Raw genomic sequence first — 16,589 nt, 5'->3', positions numbered from 1 at the left:
AGACCCTTTTCAGTCAAGCTACTTTATCTTCCTCCCTCTTATCCACTTGTATTGTGTATATCACCTTCTGACTGCCTCCCAATGAGGGAGTGGTACTGTATTTCCACCAGACGGAATGCACTGTGGAGAGGGAAACATGAAACGTGGGCCGCAGGTGTCTGCAAGCACAAAGACTCTCACATGCACTCAACCTTGAGTGAGAGCCAACCAGCACTATCACATTGACCTGACATACCATCACAGAGAGTCAGTCAAGCAGCCTGTTAACTTATTTATAGTTAAAGACACACAGTATCTACAAATTATGTAAACTGTTGGTCCAGTAGGCTTAAACATAAATCTTTTTTTTTTTTTATTACCTTTTTACAGTATTTCTTGAGACTTAATGAGGGGTGTGATGAAGATACATTCATTTAAAAGAGATGAATGACACAACTATTAAGAGGAAGTTCATGCTATTGTACATTCAGTATTTTGAGTAACAGTAGACCCAAACAAATCCCTGTTTCCTTCCTCTATACTTCCTGAGGAAGTGCCCCAGGGAGCATACAGGTGATTCGGAAAGTATTCAGACCACTTGACTTTTTCCACATTTTGTTACATTACAGCCTTATTCTAAAATTGATTAAATAAATAAAAATCCTCATCAATCTACACACAATACCCCATAATGACAAAGCAAAAACAGGTTTTTAGATTATTTTGCAAAATTTTAAAAAACGTTTTTTCCCCGTTTTTTTTCAGGTCTCTCAAGAGATGTCCGATCGGGTTCAAGTCCGGGCTCTGGCTGGGAAACTCAAGAACATTCAGAGACTTGTCCCGAAGTCACCCCTGCGTTGTCTTGGCTGTGTGCTTAGGGTCGTTGTCCTGTTGGAAGGTGAACCTTCGCCCCAGTCTGAGCAGGTTTTCATCAAGGATCTCTCTATACTTTGCTCCATTCATCTTTCCCTCGATCCTGACTAGTCTCCCAGTCCCTGCCGCTGAAAAACATCCCCACAGCATGATGCTGTCATCCCCATGCTTCACCGTATTGATGGTGCCAGGTTTCCTCCAGAAGTGATGCTTGGCATTCAGGCCAAAGAGTTCAATCTTGGTTTCATCAGAGAATCTTGTTTCTCATGGTCTGAGAGTCCTTTAGGTGCCTTTTGGCAAACTCCAAGCGGGCTGTCATGTGCCTTTTACTGAGGAGTGGCTTCTGTCTGGCCACTCTACCATAAAGGCCTGACTAGTGGAGTGCTGCAGAGATGGTTGTCCTTCTGGAAGGTTCTCCCATCTCCACAGAGGAACTCTGGCGCTTTGTCAGAGTGACCATCAGGTTCTTGGTCACCTCCCTGATCAAGGCCCTTCTCCCCCGATTACTCAGTTTGGCCGGGCGGACAGCTCTAGGAAGAATCTTGGACGTTCCAAACATCTTCCATTTAAGAATGATGGAGGCCACTGTGTTCTTGGGGACCTTCAATGCTGCAGACATTTTTTGGTACCCTTCCCCAGATCTGTGCCTCGACACAATCCTGTCTCGGAGTTCTACGGACAATTTCTTCGACCTCATGGCTTGGTTTTTGCTCTGACATGCACTGTCAACTGTGGGACCTTATATAGACAGGTGTGTGCCTTTCCAAATCATGTCCAATCAATTGAATTTACCACAATAACGCTCTGACCTGAGTGGGTGGGTGCAGTGTCCAGATGCCCCTTTCCAAGCACTCTGATTGGTTGGGAATGGCAGGGCTATGATGGGTGAGGGATAACTTAGGTAGGTTGAGCAGCCAAACTAACGGGATTTAAGGGAAACTGAAGGGACTGTGAGGGGAAGTTAGGTAGAGTGGAGAGGAGCGGGACGGCCTTTTTCTTTACAGGTATTGTGTGTAGATTGATGAGGAAAAATAATAATTTAATCAATTTCAGAATAAGGCTGTAACGTAACAAAATGTGGAAAAAGGGAGGGTGTCTCAATACTTTCCGAATGCACTGTAAATACTGAAACACAATGACAATAAGACAAGACTATTGACACACCCAGGACATTGGAAAATCTAAAGAACTATTTAAAGAACTTCATAAACCACTATATATATAAAAATAAAATACAAAATAAAAACATCCACAAATCATTGAATAGGGAAATCCTCTGCTAGGAAACATGTCAAATAATATTATGAACCTTTGGAAATTATATCTTGACTACATCCAGATTTTTCCCTAGGACCGCTCATCCACTTTTTGTATCTCCATGAGTACAAGGAAATACGATGAATAAGAAAATGGAGATATATGTAATTCTAGCTACACTTGCAGGACTTAACAATCATATTGGACAACTGCTCCACCTGTGCAAAAAAAGAAGAAAAAAAGTGTACATTCAGTGGATAGACACTGTTAAGAAACATTTAAACCAAGCAGCTTTGTTTACTATGATTTCAATTCAGTGAGGATGTTATGAGAGTTTGATCTGATACTTCTATCAATACAGCATTCACTGACCTTGTGTTGTCTACCCACATAGTAGAGAATGGGTAGGGGCTCCAAGACCTGTGGAACACAGCAGGGTTGTGCAGAGGCTCCAGGATTGTGGTGCTTATACAGAGCCAGTACCTGTGGTTAGGTAAACAAAAGGTTACTAGATATCTCATTGAATATAGTCTCAATCTCACCCCGTGGCAATACAGTGTCATTACTGAAAGCCCCAACTGCACAGATCCTTTATAGACAGTAAACAATAGAGAGGCTTACAGGTACATGACTGGTAGCATTACCTGGGAGTACTTGTTCTCTGTGTTCCATATATAGGTGCAGGGGCCCATGCAGTAGTTAGCAAAGTAGCCAGTGGGTTCATGGATCCACTTCCAGCCCAGGTCCTTACGGAAGTCAATGTAAAGCCTTCGCACACAGCAACTCTCTGAATTGCTGGGGGTACACACACACCTGTGAGTTATACATCTTACAGTGAGGGAAAAAAGTATTTGATCCCCTGCTGATTTTGTATGTTTGCCCACTGACAAAGACATTATCAGTCTATCATTTTAATGGTAGGTTTATTTGAACAGTGAGAGACAGAATAACAACAAAAAAATCCAGAAAAACGCATGTCAAAAATGTTATAAATTGATTTGCATTTTAATGAGGGAAATAAGTATTTGACCCCCTCTCAATCAGAACGATTTCTGGCTCCCAGGTGTCTTTTATACAGGTAACGAGCTGAGATTAGGAGCACACTCTTAAAGGGAGTGTGCAAAACCCTCTGCAAAACATGACTTAGTACTTGGTGGCAAAACCCTTGTTGGCAATCACAGAGGTCAGACGTTTCTTGTAGTTGGCCACCTGGTTTGCACACATCTCAGGAGGGATTTTGTTCCACTCCTCTTTGCAGATCTTCTCCAAGTCATTAAGGTTTTGAGGCTGACGTTTGGCAACTCAAACCTTCAGCTCCCTCCACAGATTTTCTATGGGATTAAGGTCTGGAGACTGGCTAGGCCACTCCAGGACCTTAATGTGCTTCTTCTTGAGCCACTCCTTTGTTGCCTTGGCCGTGTGTTTTGGGTCATTGTCATGCTGGAATACCCATCCACGACCCATTTTCAATGCCCTGGCTGAGGGAAGGAGGTTCTCACCCAAGATTTGACGGTACATGGCCCCGTCCATCGTCCCTTTGATGCGGTGAAGTTGTCCTGTCCCCTTAGCAGAAAAACACCCCCATGTTTCCACCTCCATGTTTGACGGTGGGGATGGTGTTCTTGGGGTCATAGGCAGCATTCCTCCTCCTCCAAACACGGCGAGTTGAGTTGATGCCAAAGAGCTCGATTTTGGTCTCATCTGACCACAACACTTTCACCCAGTTCTACTCTGAATCATTCAGATGTTCATTGGCAAACTTCAGACGGCCCTGTATATGTGCTTTCTTGAGCAGGGGGACCTTGCGGGCGCTGCAGGATTTCAGTCCTTCACGGCGTAGTGTGTTACCAATTGTTTTCTTGGTGACTATGGTCCCAGCTGCCTTGAGATCATTGACAAGATCTCCCGTGTAGTTCTGGGCTGATTCCTCACCGTTCTCATGATCATTGCAACTCCACGAGGTGAGATCTTGCATGGAGACCCAGGCCGAGGGAGATTGACAGTTATTTTGTGTTTCTTCCATTTGCGAATAATCGCACCAACTGTTGTCACCTTCTCACCAAGCTGCTTGGCGATGGTCTTGTAGCCCATTCCAGCCTTGTGTAGGTCTACAATCTTGACCCTGACATCCTTGGAGAACTCTTTTTTCTTGGCCATGGTGGAGAGTTTGGAATCTGATTGATTGATTCCTTCTGTGGACAGGTGTCTTTTATACAGGTAACAAACTGAGATTAGGAGCACTCCCTTTAAGAGTGTGCTCCTAATCTCAGCTCGTTACCTGTATAAAAGACACCTGGGAGCCAGAAATCTTTCTGATTGAGAGGGGGTCAAACTTATTTCCCTCATTAAAATGCAAATCAATTTATAACATTTTTGACATGGGTTTTTCTGGATTTTTTGTTGTTATTCTGTCTCTCACTGTTCAAATAAACCTACCATTAAAATTATAGACTGATCATTTCTTTGTCAGTGGGCAAACTTACAAAATCAGCAGGGGATCAAATACTTTTTTCCCCTCACTGTATCTCTTACAAACAGTGCGTTAACAAGGCGTCTAAGTAGGCCTACAGTATATCAATCAGCTAAAATAGATTAACTTTGTTAGTACACATTTAAGAGACATCAATTGATAGTTATAAACGTTCTCTTGGGCCGGTGGAATAAAGGATAGTCTCACTCTGAGCAGATCTCTTCAGTAGTGGTTTGTCTTTTCTTCCGAGAGCTAAGCTGGCTGTGGCGTTCCACAGGAAGTGACATCAGTAAAATGTGAGGCTTTGGCATGTTCGTGAAGAGAGTTTCTTTATCTCCCCTTCGCTTGAACATCCCTATTGTATAAAACATTGACACATCTGTCAGTAAAGAGATTCACAGTGGAGGCTAGTCAGAAAACGCATGGCTTGAGTTGATTTCAATATGGTGAAAATAGCTAGTAGACTGCAAATACCTGATATTTCGAAGAGGAATTCTTCCATTTGTTTCCCACAATCACAAGGCAACTTCAATTGGAACCCTTGCTCCTCTCCTGGAAAATGTTGTAAAAATCAAAATATAATGGTGTATCAAACTTATTTTTAAACCTGAAGGAATAGGTCTGCTGTTTTAGGTGTAAAATTCTGTTGAACAGTTCTTACACATGCTTTGCTATGGGCCTTCTTTGTAGTGCCACTTCAATCAGACACAGATTTGTAACAGGATATGATTGTCAGTGTTTCAACATACTATTTGTGTTATGCAGTTATAATTACAACCCTAAAGGAAATTGTAACTTACTAGCCCCTTGCAGCCACTCCCTCAGAGTCTCTGTAACATCAAAGGACACCCAGCGATTGGCCCATTCCTTGGAGACAAAATGGGACTTCAGGTAACGTGCCTCATCTTCAACACCTCTGTAGAGTTCCAGCCTCTGCTCGCTGCTGTCGGACATGCCACGGTTCTTGATGAGGAGACGGAGCTCAGCTTGAGAGAGCAGTCGATCAGTCCCCAATACTGACCGCATCTCTGACATGTTGAAGAGCATCTGGTGCTTACTGGTGTTCTCACCTGGAAAAGAAGGAGAGTCAGTCTCCTAGTGATTGTTAGTTATTTCTACTACTGGACCTGTCAGTGCCATAGAGGGCATAGAGAAAGCATTTTACCATAGTACCAGTAATAAAACTATTGTGGATAGATTTTGTTATATAAAGACACGATCAGGGAGAGGCGAATGCAGTTTCAGGTTTGGCTTTTCCTCAAATACTATCCACTGGAGCCAAATTACCCCTGTGAGTCTGTAACAATAATTACACATTGGAAGGGCCGCTGAGGAAGTGAGCCTGCTCTGGGGGGCAGATCATACCATGCTGTAGTCTATTCATAGACGCTAGATAACTCCTCTAGCATCTATTCACAAAGGTATCTTCTGTCCGGGGGGGTTTGTTAAGAGCCCCGATGCTCGGTCTGAACATTAACGCGCATCGCTTGAAGTACAGTTTTGGAAACATAAGGAAATAATTTTCTAAAAACAAAAGGTTAAATTACTAGAACCTTTATAAGGTTCCCAAACAGACATATTTCCATGTTACAGCGGTTGTTTACGGAAGACAGACAGGAAACAGAGTCGACCACCTGTGCTAATCAGCTATTTGGAGTGCTCTGAATACCTGTGTGTAACGAAATAAGGAAGCCAGAAAAGTGTTATAACTGAAAAATAATGTCCGCTGCAACTGGTTAAAACAGTGTACAGTAAGTGTATATTTTGCATTTGTGACATTATTTTGATGTGACAGGAGAGGGCTTTATGTTTCCAAAACCTTATTGCAAGCGAGGATTATTAACGTTTCTAAACATTAAAACAGAGTGTGGGGATTGTAGTTCACATGGTCCCAGCCTCTTGGCGATACTTACGCCTGAGAACTCTAGGGATAAGGCAGAATGCCACCTTGGGTTCTCAAGAGCAAACCATGCTGCATCGCCACATAGCATTACACTAAACCAGCAGCATAAAAAAGGAGCTAATCTGAGGTCACGATCCTGAGAGCTTCTGGGGCAAACCTAACCTGCTCAGAGTGACTGCCTGGACAACAAGTTTATACTGCAGAGATTTATACTGTCTTTTAGACAGAAAAAGGGGAAGGATCCAGCAAAGGGAAGGAAACATATGGTAGGGAGGTAAAAGGTTGAGGCAGGCCGTGGTTTTAAACACAGCAGACAGGGCAATTGCAGTCAGTTCAGTAAACCAATGGAAGAAACACCCATTTCCAGTCAACAACCTTATCTAAAGGACATAATTATACACATTTACATCCTAAAAATGTTCCACCAACTGCAGTTTGCTCAGTCAGAAACTACAGCACTATTTCAAATTCATCCTATTTACAACATAAGACAAGGTTGAAATAGCCTTGCTTTGCTTTGCTTAATCATTTGCCTGCTAACCCTATCTGCATCGCTCAATCCAGTGTGGTGAAAAGTTTGACAGATGCTTCATGGTATACAGGGATAGAAGCCACTTTATTTTCAAGGGCACGACTTGAGTCATTTAACAGCATGTATCCTGAAGTGTTCCTTCCTGCCAGCTGTTCAGATAAGCACACGGTAATCAGTCAGAGGAAACCTCCCTTGCCCCATCCATCTGTCTCACCCTCCACATTCTAGGTGACAATATGGTCTAACATTATTTCACTCCTTTACAGTTCAAGATGGAAGCTAGTCCATTTCCTAGACCAGAGTGTAGCTGTATAACATTTAGCCACCTTGCGAGATATTTGCCGACCCGTACCTGTGCCTGTTTGGCTACACTTCTCCCTCATCGGAGAGTATATCAGAAATCGGTTGACGGTTCTGATAAGGAACTCGTTGTTTGCGTCACTGAGAGGTGCCCAGGAAAGAATTACATCCAATTGTTAGATGTCCCCCCTCTCTATATCAAAACCAAACATGGATTCCATGTTGTGTCTAGCTTAGCACACACACCGGTGTGTTTCACACATTTGTCTAGATAATCAGACTATTGGGCAACATGCTGCTGCAGACGGGAAGTAGAACGGAGCGTGTACGCGCAAACATTGACATCCATGTTTGGTTTTGATTTCGAGGGGGGTGGTAGCATCTAACAATTGGACTTACTCATTCCTGGGCACTGCTCAGCGATGCAAACGTCAATTTCCTTATCAGAACCGTCCACGGATATACTTTCCGACTTGGGAAAAGCGTTGCCAAACAGGCACAGGTCTGCAAATATCTCGCACGCCTCTCCAATGGTATGCCCTAAGATGAAATGTTACTGTTAAAATAACTGTACATGCCAGCCAGCCTTGATGAAAGATTATGACAAAAAACATATACTCCTTACTTTTTTTTGCATTGCTATTCAATTACCATGGTGAAGGCCTGTGGTTAGCTAGGCTTTATATCTTAATCAACCTTTGAAGATCCCCCCACACACATCAACCATTTAACAAGCCTATACCTGACTGAAGTGAGGCTAGAGAAGCATCCACTTTAACCTGACAAGCCAGAGCCTGTGTAAGCAGCAGGATGTGTATGCATGTAGTCAGCATGCATGGGTATACAGGCAGGTCCATAATTATTGGCACCCTTGATAAAGATGAGCAAAAAAGACTAAGTCGTACAAATACTGAGCTATATTGTGTGCTTCAAACATTTGGAAATTCTATTATTTTATACCAATACAGTTGCACAGAGAAATATATTTTGTTACAAGTACTCAAATCTATTTTGGTACTTGCAATGGTAAAATATGGTGGTGCATCTTTGATGTTATGGGGCTATTTTGCTTCCACTGGTCCTGTGGCCTTTGTTAAGGACAATGGCATCAGGAACTTTACCAAGTACCAGGACATTTTAGCCAAAAACCTGGTTGCCTTTGCCAAGTGGATCTTCCAGCAAGACAATAACCCTAAGCACACATAAAAATCGACAAATAAATTGTTAATTGACCACAAAACCAACATTTTGCAATGGCCATCTCAGTCTCTGGACATGAACTCCAATGAAAACCACTGGTTTGAATTGTAGAGGGCAGTCCATAAGCGCAGACGAAGGATATCAAGAATCTGGAAAGATTCTGTATGGAGGAATGGCCTAAGATCCCTCCCAATGTGTCCTCTAATCTCATAAAACATTTTAGAAAAGGGCTCAGTGTTGTTATACTCACAAGGGTAGTGTGCTAAGTGTACTCACTTTGTTTCATGTTGAACTTGTGGACCTCCTTTGCAAAGTATGCCTCCTCTTCTGCATCCGGAGTGGGCGGTATGTATGTGTGCACCTGCTCCTCACTCAGCTCCACTGTGCTGTTGTAGATGGACATCAGGGAGGTTGGGACCTCCTCAGTGTCTCCCTCCTGGTCAATCTCTGGCTCCTTGGGCAGCCGCAGCTTGCTCAGTATCTGTCCACGGATGGCCTCAATGCGTTTCCTCTTCACCAGCTCCAAGTCCAGTGACTTACAGGTGGACATGGCTTCACTCCGACACACATATTCCAGCACCAATAAGGCAACCAGCATCAAACATTCTACCCTCATGGCACACTTTAAAGAGGAACAATGTCTAAGACAGCAGACTTTCAGAGTTGACTATTATGTGGATTTACCGTCCTGTTTGAGCTCGCCGAGTCCCGTTGCATGAGCTGATTTCAATGCGCTTCTCCTTCTGCTGTCACAATCCTCACTGAAACACAGGAGGCTTCAGGATCTCATGTGGAGCTCCTCTGAAACTGGCACATGCTCTGGAGCCGAGGTCAGACCACGGAGAAGCACCACAAGAGCTCAGCCTAGACTGAGTCACTGTCTCACTGGTATGGTGCCTCACAGACTCTCAGTGCTCCCTAGAGGCAGCCTCAATTCATGAATGAATGAACTACAGCACTCACCACATTACTACCTGTCCCTGGGAGCCAAATACACACAAGTTAAAAAAACAAATAAGCTCTGGAAATAGGAGACCCTGTGTAAACTGTGAGATTTGGAAAGTAACATCATGAACTATAAAGGGAAATCTCAATGGAAATTGTAAAGTTGTCTCAACTTTCTTCTCCACTATCTATAAACTTTAATTTGTTAAAATCAGTTCCAATGCAATTTTTTTTGCAAATGTGACAGTCTTCCTACAACATTACTGAAGAAGTTTTAGTCAGCTGACCCAATTCCCATTGCAGTCTGATAAACTGCTTCACAGATTAAGCCAAAGCAAAGGGGCGTATCATTAGTGTAAAATCATAATATTGAGAAATGTAAATGTCTTAACCAGTTATTCATAAATACATGCACACAGCATATTGCATTAAGCAAAATAAAACTACTGCCTAGCTTCAATTACTTAACCATTTCAAATTCTCCAAGACTGATGCTGTCATTCACTAGACCAGTAGATGCACTTTCCAATCCTAAACTTGCCAGAGAACACTCAAGACAAAGGTCCACCACAACAAATGAAAGAGCAGAGACATCCTAACAGCAACAACAAACTCACCCTCACATAGTTTACAGCTCCTTCTCTTTCTCTAGTCTTTACTATATCCAGATCCAGTTAGTTAAAACATTTCAGACTAAAACCAAAATAAGAAGAAAAAAACACTGCACACAATAATCTTTCCTATTAGAACCTACTGTTCAGACATTGATAGTGCTGTTTGTTTTACTAGCCATCATCAGCCACTGATCTTTTTCTCCATTTCCTTTGCTTTTCTATCCTAGTTCCTCTCTTGCGCTAAAACAATATGAAGCTCTAAATCCAGGAAGTGAGCAGCATTGTGAAACTTCTACCGTTTCAAAACACAGGGCTGCTTGTTCTGTTAGCTTTGCCGGAAGGCAAGACACGTTAGAACTTAAATAACTGGTTGATTTGCTAAATTGAATCCACCTGCAATTGCTAAAAACGTAGCATCATCCATAGTATCATCTAAATAGACTAACATGGCTACAGTATATTTATAGTTCATATACACTGAGAGTATACAAAACATGAAAAACACCTGCTCTTTCCATGACATAGACTGACCAGGTGAAAGCTATGATCCCTTATTGATCACTTGTTAAATCCACTTTATCAGTGTAGATGAAGACGAGGAGACCGGTTAAAGAAGGATTTTTAAGCCTTGAGACAATTGAGACATGGATTGTGTATGTGTGCCATTCAAAGTGTGAATGGGCAAGACAAAAGATTTAAGTGCCTTTGAACGGGGTATGGTAGTAGCTGTCATGCGCACCGGTTTGTGTCAAGAACTGCAACACTGCTGGGTTTTTCACGCTCAACAGTTTCCCATGTGTATCAATAATGGTCCACCACTCAAAGGACATCCAGCAAACTTGACACAACTGTGGGAAGCATTGGAGTCAACATGGGCCAGCATCCCTGTGGAACACTTTCGACACCTTGTAGAGTCCATGCCCAGACGAATTGAGGCTTTTCTGAGGGCAAAAGAGGGGGGGGGGTGAAACTCAGTATTAGGAAGGTGTTCCTAATGCTTGGGATATTCAGTGTATTTTGTCTCTTCCCTGTGTTTCTATCAAATGTTGACAACTACTGCATATTATTCAGAAAAAAATACATTGTTGAAAAGTGAGTTAATTGTGTCAGTAGATATGACACTTGCAAGGTAATGATTTATTTACATAATTCTACTATATAAAAACAAGAAGTTCATAGAAAAATATAAAATTGAAATTAAGTACAGTTTCAAATCTGGTTTGCATTGGTTAACATTTTTAAACATGACCTCAGTTATATAAAATGTTCTCAAAATATTGACAATCAGGAAGGCAGATGGTGTTGAAAGGCTGCAAGTATGCCACATCAATGCATCTCACAAGGCAAAATATCTAATCTGACCTGCTCAGTCTTTATGTACCCGTTGCAGATATGGTCAAAATCCCCACCTTCCCCACCTACTAACAATACAGTGCTCCATTCAGGCCTCTCTCCATTCACCCTTCACTCTGTCCCATCTCTCAACATTTCAGCTCTCTACACCATATCTGTCAAAGTGTCGCATGATGATGCCTAGCTCCAGCTCTACAGTGCCCATAGCCACCGTGTGCAGCCTATATCTGTCCGCCCCACTGTATATGATGTTTGGGGAGCGCAGCTGGGGACCTCCACCCACAAAGGTTTGAGCTATCTGCTCCTGCCAGGATCCCAGTGGTCTCCAGGTCACACAGCGTACATGGTGGTGCCCTGGGCTGGAGGGCACATGGCAATATCCATAACCATATAGCTGACAGCGCCCAAATGCATCCTGGTGCCAAACCTGCAGGTGAAGCTTGGGCCAGCCTACAGGGGAAGAAAAGTCAAATTAGTCAAATAAAATAACATTTTGTCAAATGCGCCGAATACAACAGGTGTAGACTTTACCGTGAAATGCTTACTTACGAGCCCATTAATGCAGAGTTAAAAAGTACGAAAATGAGCAAATAAAAATAGAAAATAGTAACACAATGAATAACAATCACAATAAATAACAATAGCGAGGCAATATACAAGAAGTACCAGTACTGAGTCAATGTGCAGGGGTACGAGGTAGTTGAGGTAATATGTACATGTAGGTAGGGGTAAAAGTGACTAGGCAATCAGGATAGAAAATAAACAGAGTAGCAGCAGCGTATGTGGAGAAAGTGTGTGTGAAAGTGTGTGTGTGTGGCGTCAATATGCATGTGTGTGTTTTGTGTGTGTGAGCGTACAGTGCCTTGCAAAAGTATTCATCCCCCTTGGCATTTTTCGTATATTTGAATTTCATGTAATGGACATACACAAAATAGTCCAAATTTGTGAAGTGAAATTTAAAAAATAACTTGTTTCAAAAAATTCTAAAAAATTAATAACATAAAAGTGGTGCGTGCATATGTATTCACCACCTTTGCTATGAAGCCCCTAAATAAGATCTGGTGCAATTAATTACCTTCAGAAGTCACATAATTAGTTAAATAAAGTCCACCTGTGTGCAATCTAAGTGTCACATGATCTGTCACATGATCTCAGTATATATACACCTGTTCTGAAAGGCCCCAGAGTCTGCAACACCACTAAGCAAGCGGCACCACCAAGCAAGTGGCACCACCAAGCAAGCGGCACCATGAAGACAAAGGAGCTCTCCAAACAAGTCAGGGACAAAGTTGTGGAAAAGTACAGATCAGGTTTGGGTTATAAAAAAATATCAGAAACTTTGAACATCCCACGGAGCACCATTAAATCCATTATTTAAAAATGGAAAGAATATGGCACCACAACAAACCTGCCAAGAGAGGGCCGCCCACAAAAAATCACGGACCAGGCAAGGAGGGCATTAATCAGAGAGGCAACAAAGTGACCAAAGATAACCCTGAAGGAGCTGCAAAGCGCCACAGCGGAGATTGGAGTATCTGTCCATTGGACCACTTTAAGCTGTACACTCCACAGAGCTGGGCTTTACGGAAGAGTGGCCAGAAAAAAGCCATTGCTTAAAGAAAAAAATAAGCAAACACGTTTGGTGTTCGCCAAAAGGCATGTGGGAGACTCCCCAAACATATGGAAGAAGGTACTCTCGTCAGATAAGACAAAAATTGAGCTTTTTGGCCATCAAGGAAAACGCTATGTCTGGCGCAAACCCAACACCTCTCATCACCCCGAGAACACCATCCCAGCATGGTGGTGGCAGCATCATGCTGTGGGGAAGTTTTTCATCGACAGGGACTGGGAAACTGGTCAGAATTGAAGGAATGATGGATGGCGCTAAATACAGGGAAATTCTTGAGGGAAACCTGTTTCAGTCTTCCAGAGATTTGGGGCCTGGACGGAGGTTCACCTTCCAGCAGGACAATGACCCTAAGCATACTGCTAAAGTAACACTTGAGTGGTTTAAAGGGAAACATTTAAATGTCTTGGAATGGCCTAGTCAAAGCCCAGACCTCAATCCAAATGAGAATCTGTGGTATGACTTAAAGATTGCTGTCCACCAGCGGAACCCATCCAACTTGAAGGAGCTGAAGCAGTTTTGCCTTGAAGAATGGGCAAAAATCCCAGTGGCTAGATGTGCCAAGCTTATAGAGACATACCCCAAGGAGACTTGTAGCTGTAATTGCTGCAAAAGGTGGCTCTACAAAGTATTGACTTTGGGGGGGTGAATAGTTATGCATGCTCAAGTATTCAGTTTTTTTGTCTTATTTCTTGTTTGTGTCACAATAATTTTTTTTTACATCTTCAAAGTTGTAGGCATGTTGTGTAAATGAAATGATACAAACCCCCCAAAATCATTTTTAATTCCAGGTTGTAAGGCAACAAAATAGGAAAGATGCCAAGGGGGGGTGAATACTTTTGCAAGCCACTGTATGTAGTGTGTTTGTGTATGTGTTGGAGTCTCAGTGTATGTGTGTGGGTAGAGTCCAGTGAGTGTCCATGCATAGAGTTAGTGTAAGAGAGTCAGTGCAAAAAAGGATCAATGCAATAGTCCGGGTAGCCATTTGATTAAAAGGCTGTCATGTGCCTTTTACTGATGGGTGGCTTCCGTCTGGCCACTCTACCATAAAGGCCTGATTGGGGGAGTGCTGCAGAGATGGTTGTTCTTCTGGAAGGTTCTCCCATCTCCACAGAGGAACTCTGGAGCTCTGTCAGAGTGACCATCGGGTTCTTGGTCACCTCCCTGACTAAGGCCCTTCTTCGTCGATTGCTGGTTCCAAACTTCTTCCATTTAAGAATGATGAAGCCACTGTGTTCATGGGGACCTTCAATGCTGCAGAAATGTTTTGGTACCCTTCCCCAGATCTGTGCTTTGACACAATACTGTCTCTGAGCTCTATGGACAATTCCTTCCACCTCATGGCTTGGTTTTGGCTCTGACATGCACTGTCAACTGTGGGACCTCGAGTCTCATAGCAACAGGTCTCTATACTTATGTAAATAAGGTATCTGTTTCTATTTTGAATACATTTGCTAAAATTTTGAAAAACCTGTTTTCGCTTCGTCATTATGGGGTATTGTGCGTAGATTGATGAGGGGGAAAAAATATTTCATACATTTTAGAATAAGGCTGTAACATAACAAAATGTGGGAAAGGTCAAGGGGTCTGAATACTTTTCGAATGCACTGTATGTAGCTTTCAATTTACGTCTGTGATGAACTGCTACATAGAAATTGTCAGGAAGCTAGCTAACTACCTTGCAGTCCTTTAGTGGTGTAGTGCAGATCAATGGGATGACTCCAGTATGCCATGTACCCTGTCTGAGGCAAATCCACTTGGGTTTGCCCCTCCTTCAAGCCAGAGAGAAGTCTCCATGCACCCCCTTAAATAACAAAATTGACGTGTTGTCGTAAACAGAGTATCACAATCACAACAGGTGAGTTGCAGTAAAATGCTCAATAAAATAATCTGAATATAACAAAAGACACCTGTATGAATTCCCCACTTGCAGAAAAGACTGTTCTGAGGGAAGCCGCTAGCCCCGACGATCTGACCGATAATGTGCAGCTCTGCCATTACTGGTATATGTGCAGCTCCTTTGCCTGCAGGTAGAGCACATAATAAGGCTGAATTGAACATCTGTTTACAGTGTCAGCGGCTAGCTGTGATTAGCTAGCTAATTAGCTATTGTATATGGCTAGCTAACTTCGTAGGTTCAAATGATAAATTCGTCAACATAGCTGGCCTGAAATATGGTTGTTAGTTAGCTAGCAAGCGAGCACATTTTATTAACGTTTTAATACATCACTGTATAACAAAAAATTATAATGTCAAAAACACAGCTACCGCTTGCATTCAATCAGAGGAAAATGCCGAAGCCACCATGATCCTAATTTCCTTGGCAACCAAACAGGAAACTACGGAAGCTGACGTCGAGAGAAAGCGGCAAAAGCGCGAATTCAAAATCCACAAGTGGTTTTGACAGCTCTGTTCCCTTCCTTCCACAAGGGAATCAAATATTTATGTCCATAGAGGGAATTTGCCTTTATAAACATTTTTTTAAATGAGTAATTGGTGTTTACCTAATGCTTTTATGTTGGTACTCCTTGCTTGGATGACCTTGTAGGAAACTAGGGAAATTGTGTACTACCTTATTGCAATGGAAGACTGTTTTCAGCCCCCTTTAAAGTCAAAGTTGTGGAAGTGAGGAGAGTCAACAGTCTGATTGCAGGAGTGGTACAGGTCAGAGAAGTCTGTGGTGGGCGGCAGGTCAGGAGGCCTTACGTCAGAGTTAGCAGAGCATGCACCTAGGTAAGCCATGGCAGAGGAAGCAGCGGCCCCTTCCATCAGTAAATACAAAGCCCTCACTGCCCGGGCATCATGGCTGGTGCCATGGCACAGACAGTCCACTGAACGATTAGTCCCTTTGTACCTCTTCATGTGAGGATATTGCATGCCTGTAGTGGACGGTAGAGAGAACATCTATGTCATGCACATCCTTAATTGCAATCTACACCACTACACCACCAGACGTCACATAAAACTCGACTTTTATCAAAAACTACAGATTTCAGCACCCAAAGAAAAGCTTGCATTTATACAGGACAAACATTGGTACAAAGAAAGCATTAAATAATAAAAACTTTTACAAGTATCGACGGACAGGGACTCGATGTTGTCGGGGGTGCAGTCCGCCCATACTCGTAGTCGCTCAACTCTATCGTATGTTGTGGAGTTGAGTTTATGGTCCTTTCAAGACAACTGGGAACTACTGGGTCAAATCATGAAGTCAGTGATCTTCAGGTCCAGTTTCCGACTTGGAATTCCGAGCTGGATGACCGTTTTAGAACTGTATCACGTGTTGGGCTAATATGTTGGATACATGTCTGAAGAGTTTACAGAAGACGGAAGTGCAAAAAGTGTCCCACTTTTCTGTATTCACTCAAATAATAGTACAATTAACAGTACTAATAACATTACTACAAGAAAAAATTAAACAGATATAGTACTTCAAGAACCAGAGCCCTGCCTAACCTAAGTACTAATGTAAACTGGATCTATTTTCTCCATTGGAAAAGCCTGTCCCACTTTAGCTACTCCATGCTGTCCTACTT

General features: G+C 42.6%; 2 protein-coding genes across 3 annotated transcripts; both read right to left on the bottom strand.

Moving 5' to 3' along the window:
- Positions 1 to 1,576: 1,576 nt before the first annotated feature.
- Positions 1,577 to 10,294, bottom strand: LOC121579543 (transforming growth factor beta-1 proprotein-like). The gene is made up of 7 exons (XM_041894230.1): positions 8,791 to 10,294; positions 5,380 to 5,649; positions 5,054 to 5,131; positions 4,787 to 4,934; positions 2,754 to 2,904; positions 2,482 to 2,592; positions 1,577 to 2,327 (listed from the first exon to the last, which is right to left on the bottom strand). Exons 1-7 carry the CDS (start codon positions 9,128 to 9,130, stop codon positions 2,280 to 2,282), a joined length of 1,146 nt encoding a protein of 381 aa, XP_041750164.1. The 5' UTR covers positions 9,131 to 10,294; the 3' UTR covers positions 1,577 to 2,279.
- A 909-nt stretch (positions 10,295 to 11,203) lies between these two features.
- LOC121580240 (B9 domain-containing protein 2) lies at positions 11,204 to 15,412 on the bottom strand. 2 transcript variants are annotated; one of them, XM_041895292.1, is made up of 4 exons: positions 15,322 to 15,412; positions 14,964 to 15,077; positions 14,732 to 14,857; positions 11,204 to 11,876 (listed from the first exon to the last, which is right to left on the bottom strand). In XM_041895292.1, the coding sequence occupies exons 2-4, from the start codon at positions 15,049 to 15,051 to the stop codon at positions 11,563 to 11,565; spliced, it is 528 nt and encodes a 175-aa protein (XP_041751226.1). In that variant the 5' UTR covers positions 15,052 to 15,077; positions 15,322 to 15,412; the 3' UTR covers positions 11,204 to 11,562. The 2 variants fall into 2 exon arrangements, with proteins under 2 accessions (XP_041751226.1, XP_041751225.1); XM_041895291.1 differs by having other exon boundaries at positions 14,964 to 15,370.
- Between the last annotated feature and the right edge of the window lie 1,177 nt (positions 15,413 to 16,589).

This window comes from Coregonus clupeaformis, chromosome 13 (assembly GCF_020615455.1).
Source record: "Coregonus clupeaformis isolate EN_2021a chromosome 13, ASM2061545v1, whole genome shotgun sequence".
NCBI classification, from domain to species: Eukaryota; Metazoa; Chordata; class Actinopteri; order Salmoniformes; family Salmonidae; genus Coregonus; species Coregonus clupeaformis.
The sequence above is the reverse complement of the archived record's forward strand: the minus strand, read 5'-3'. Positions and strand labels throughout refer to the sequence as shown.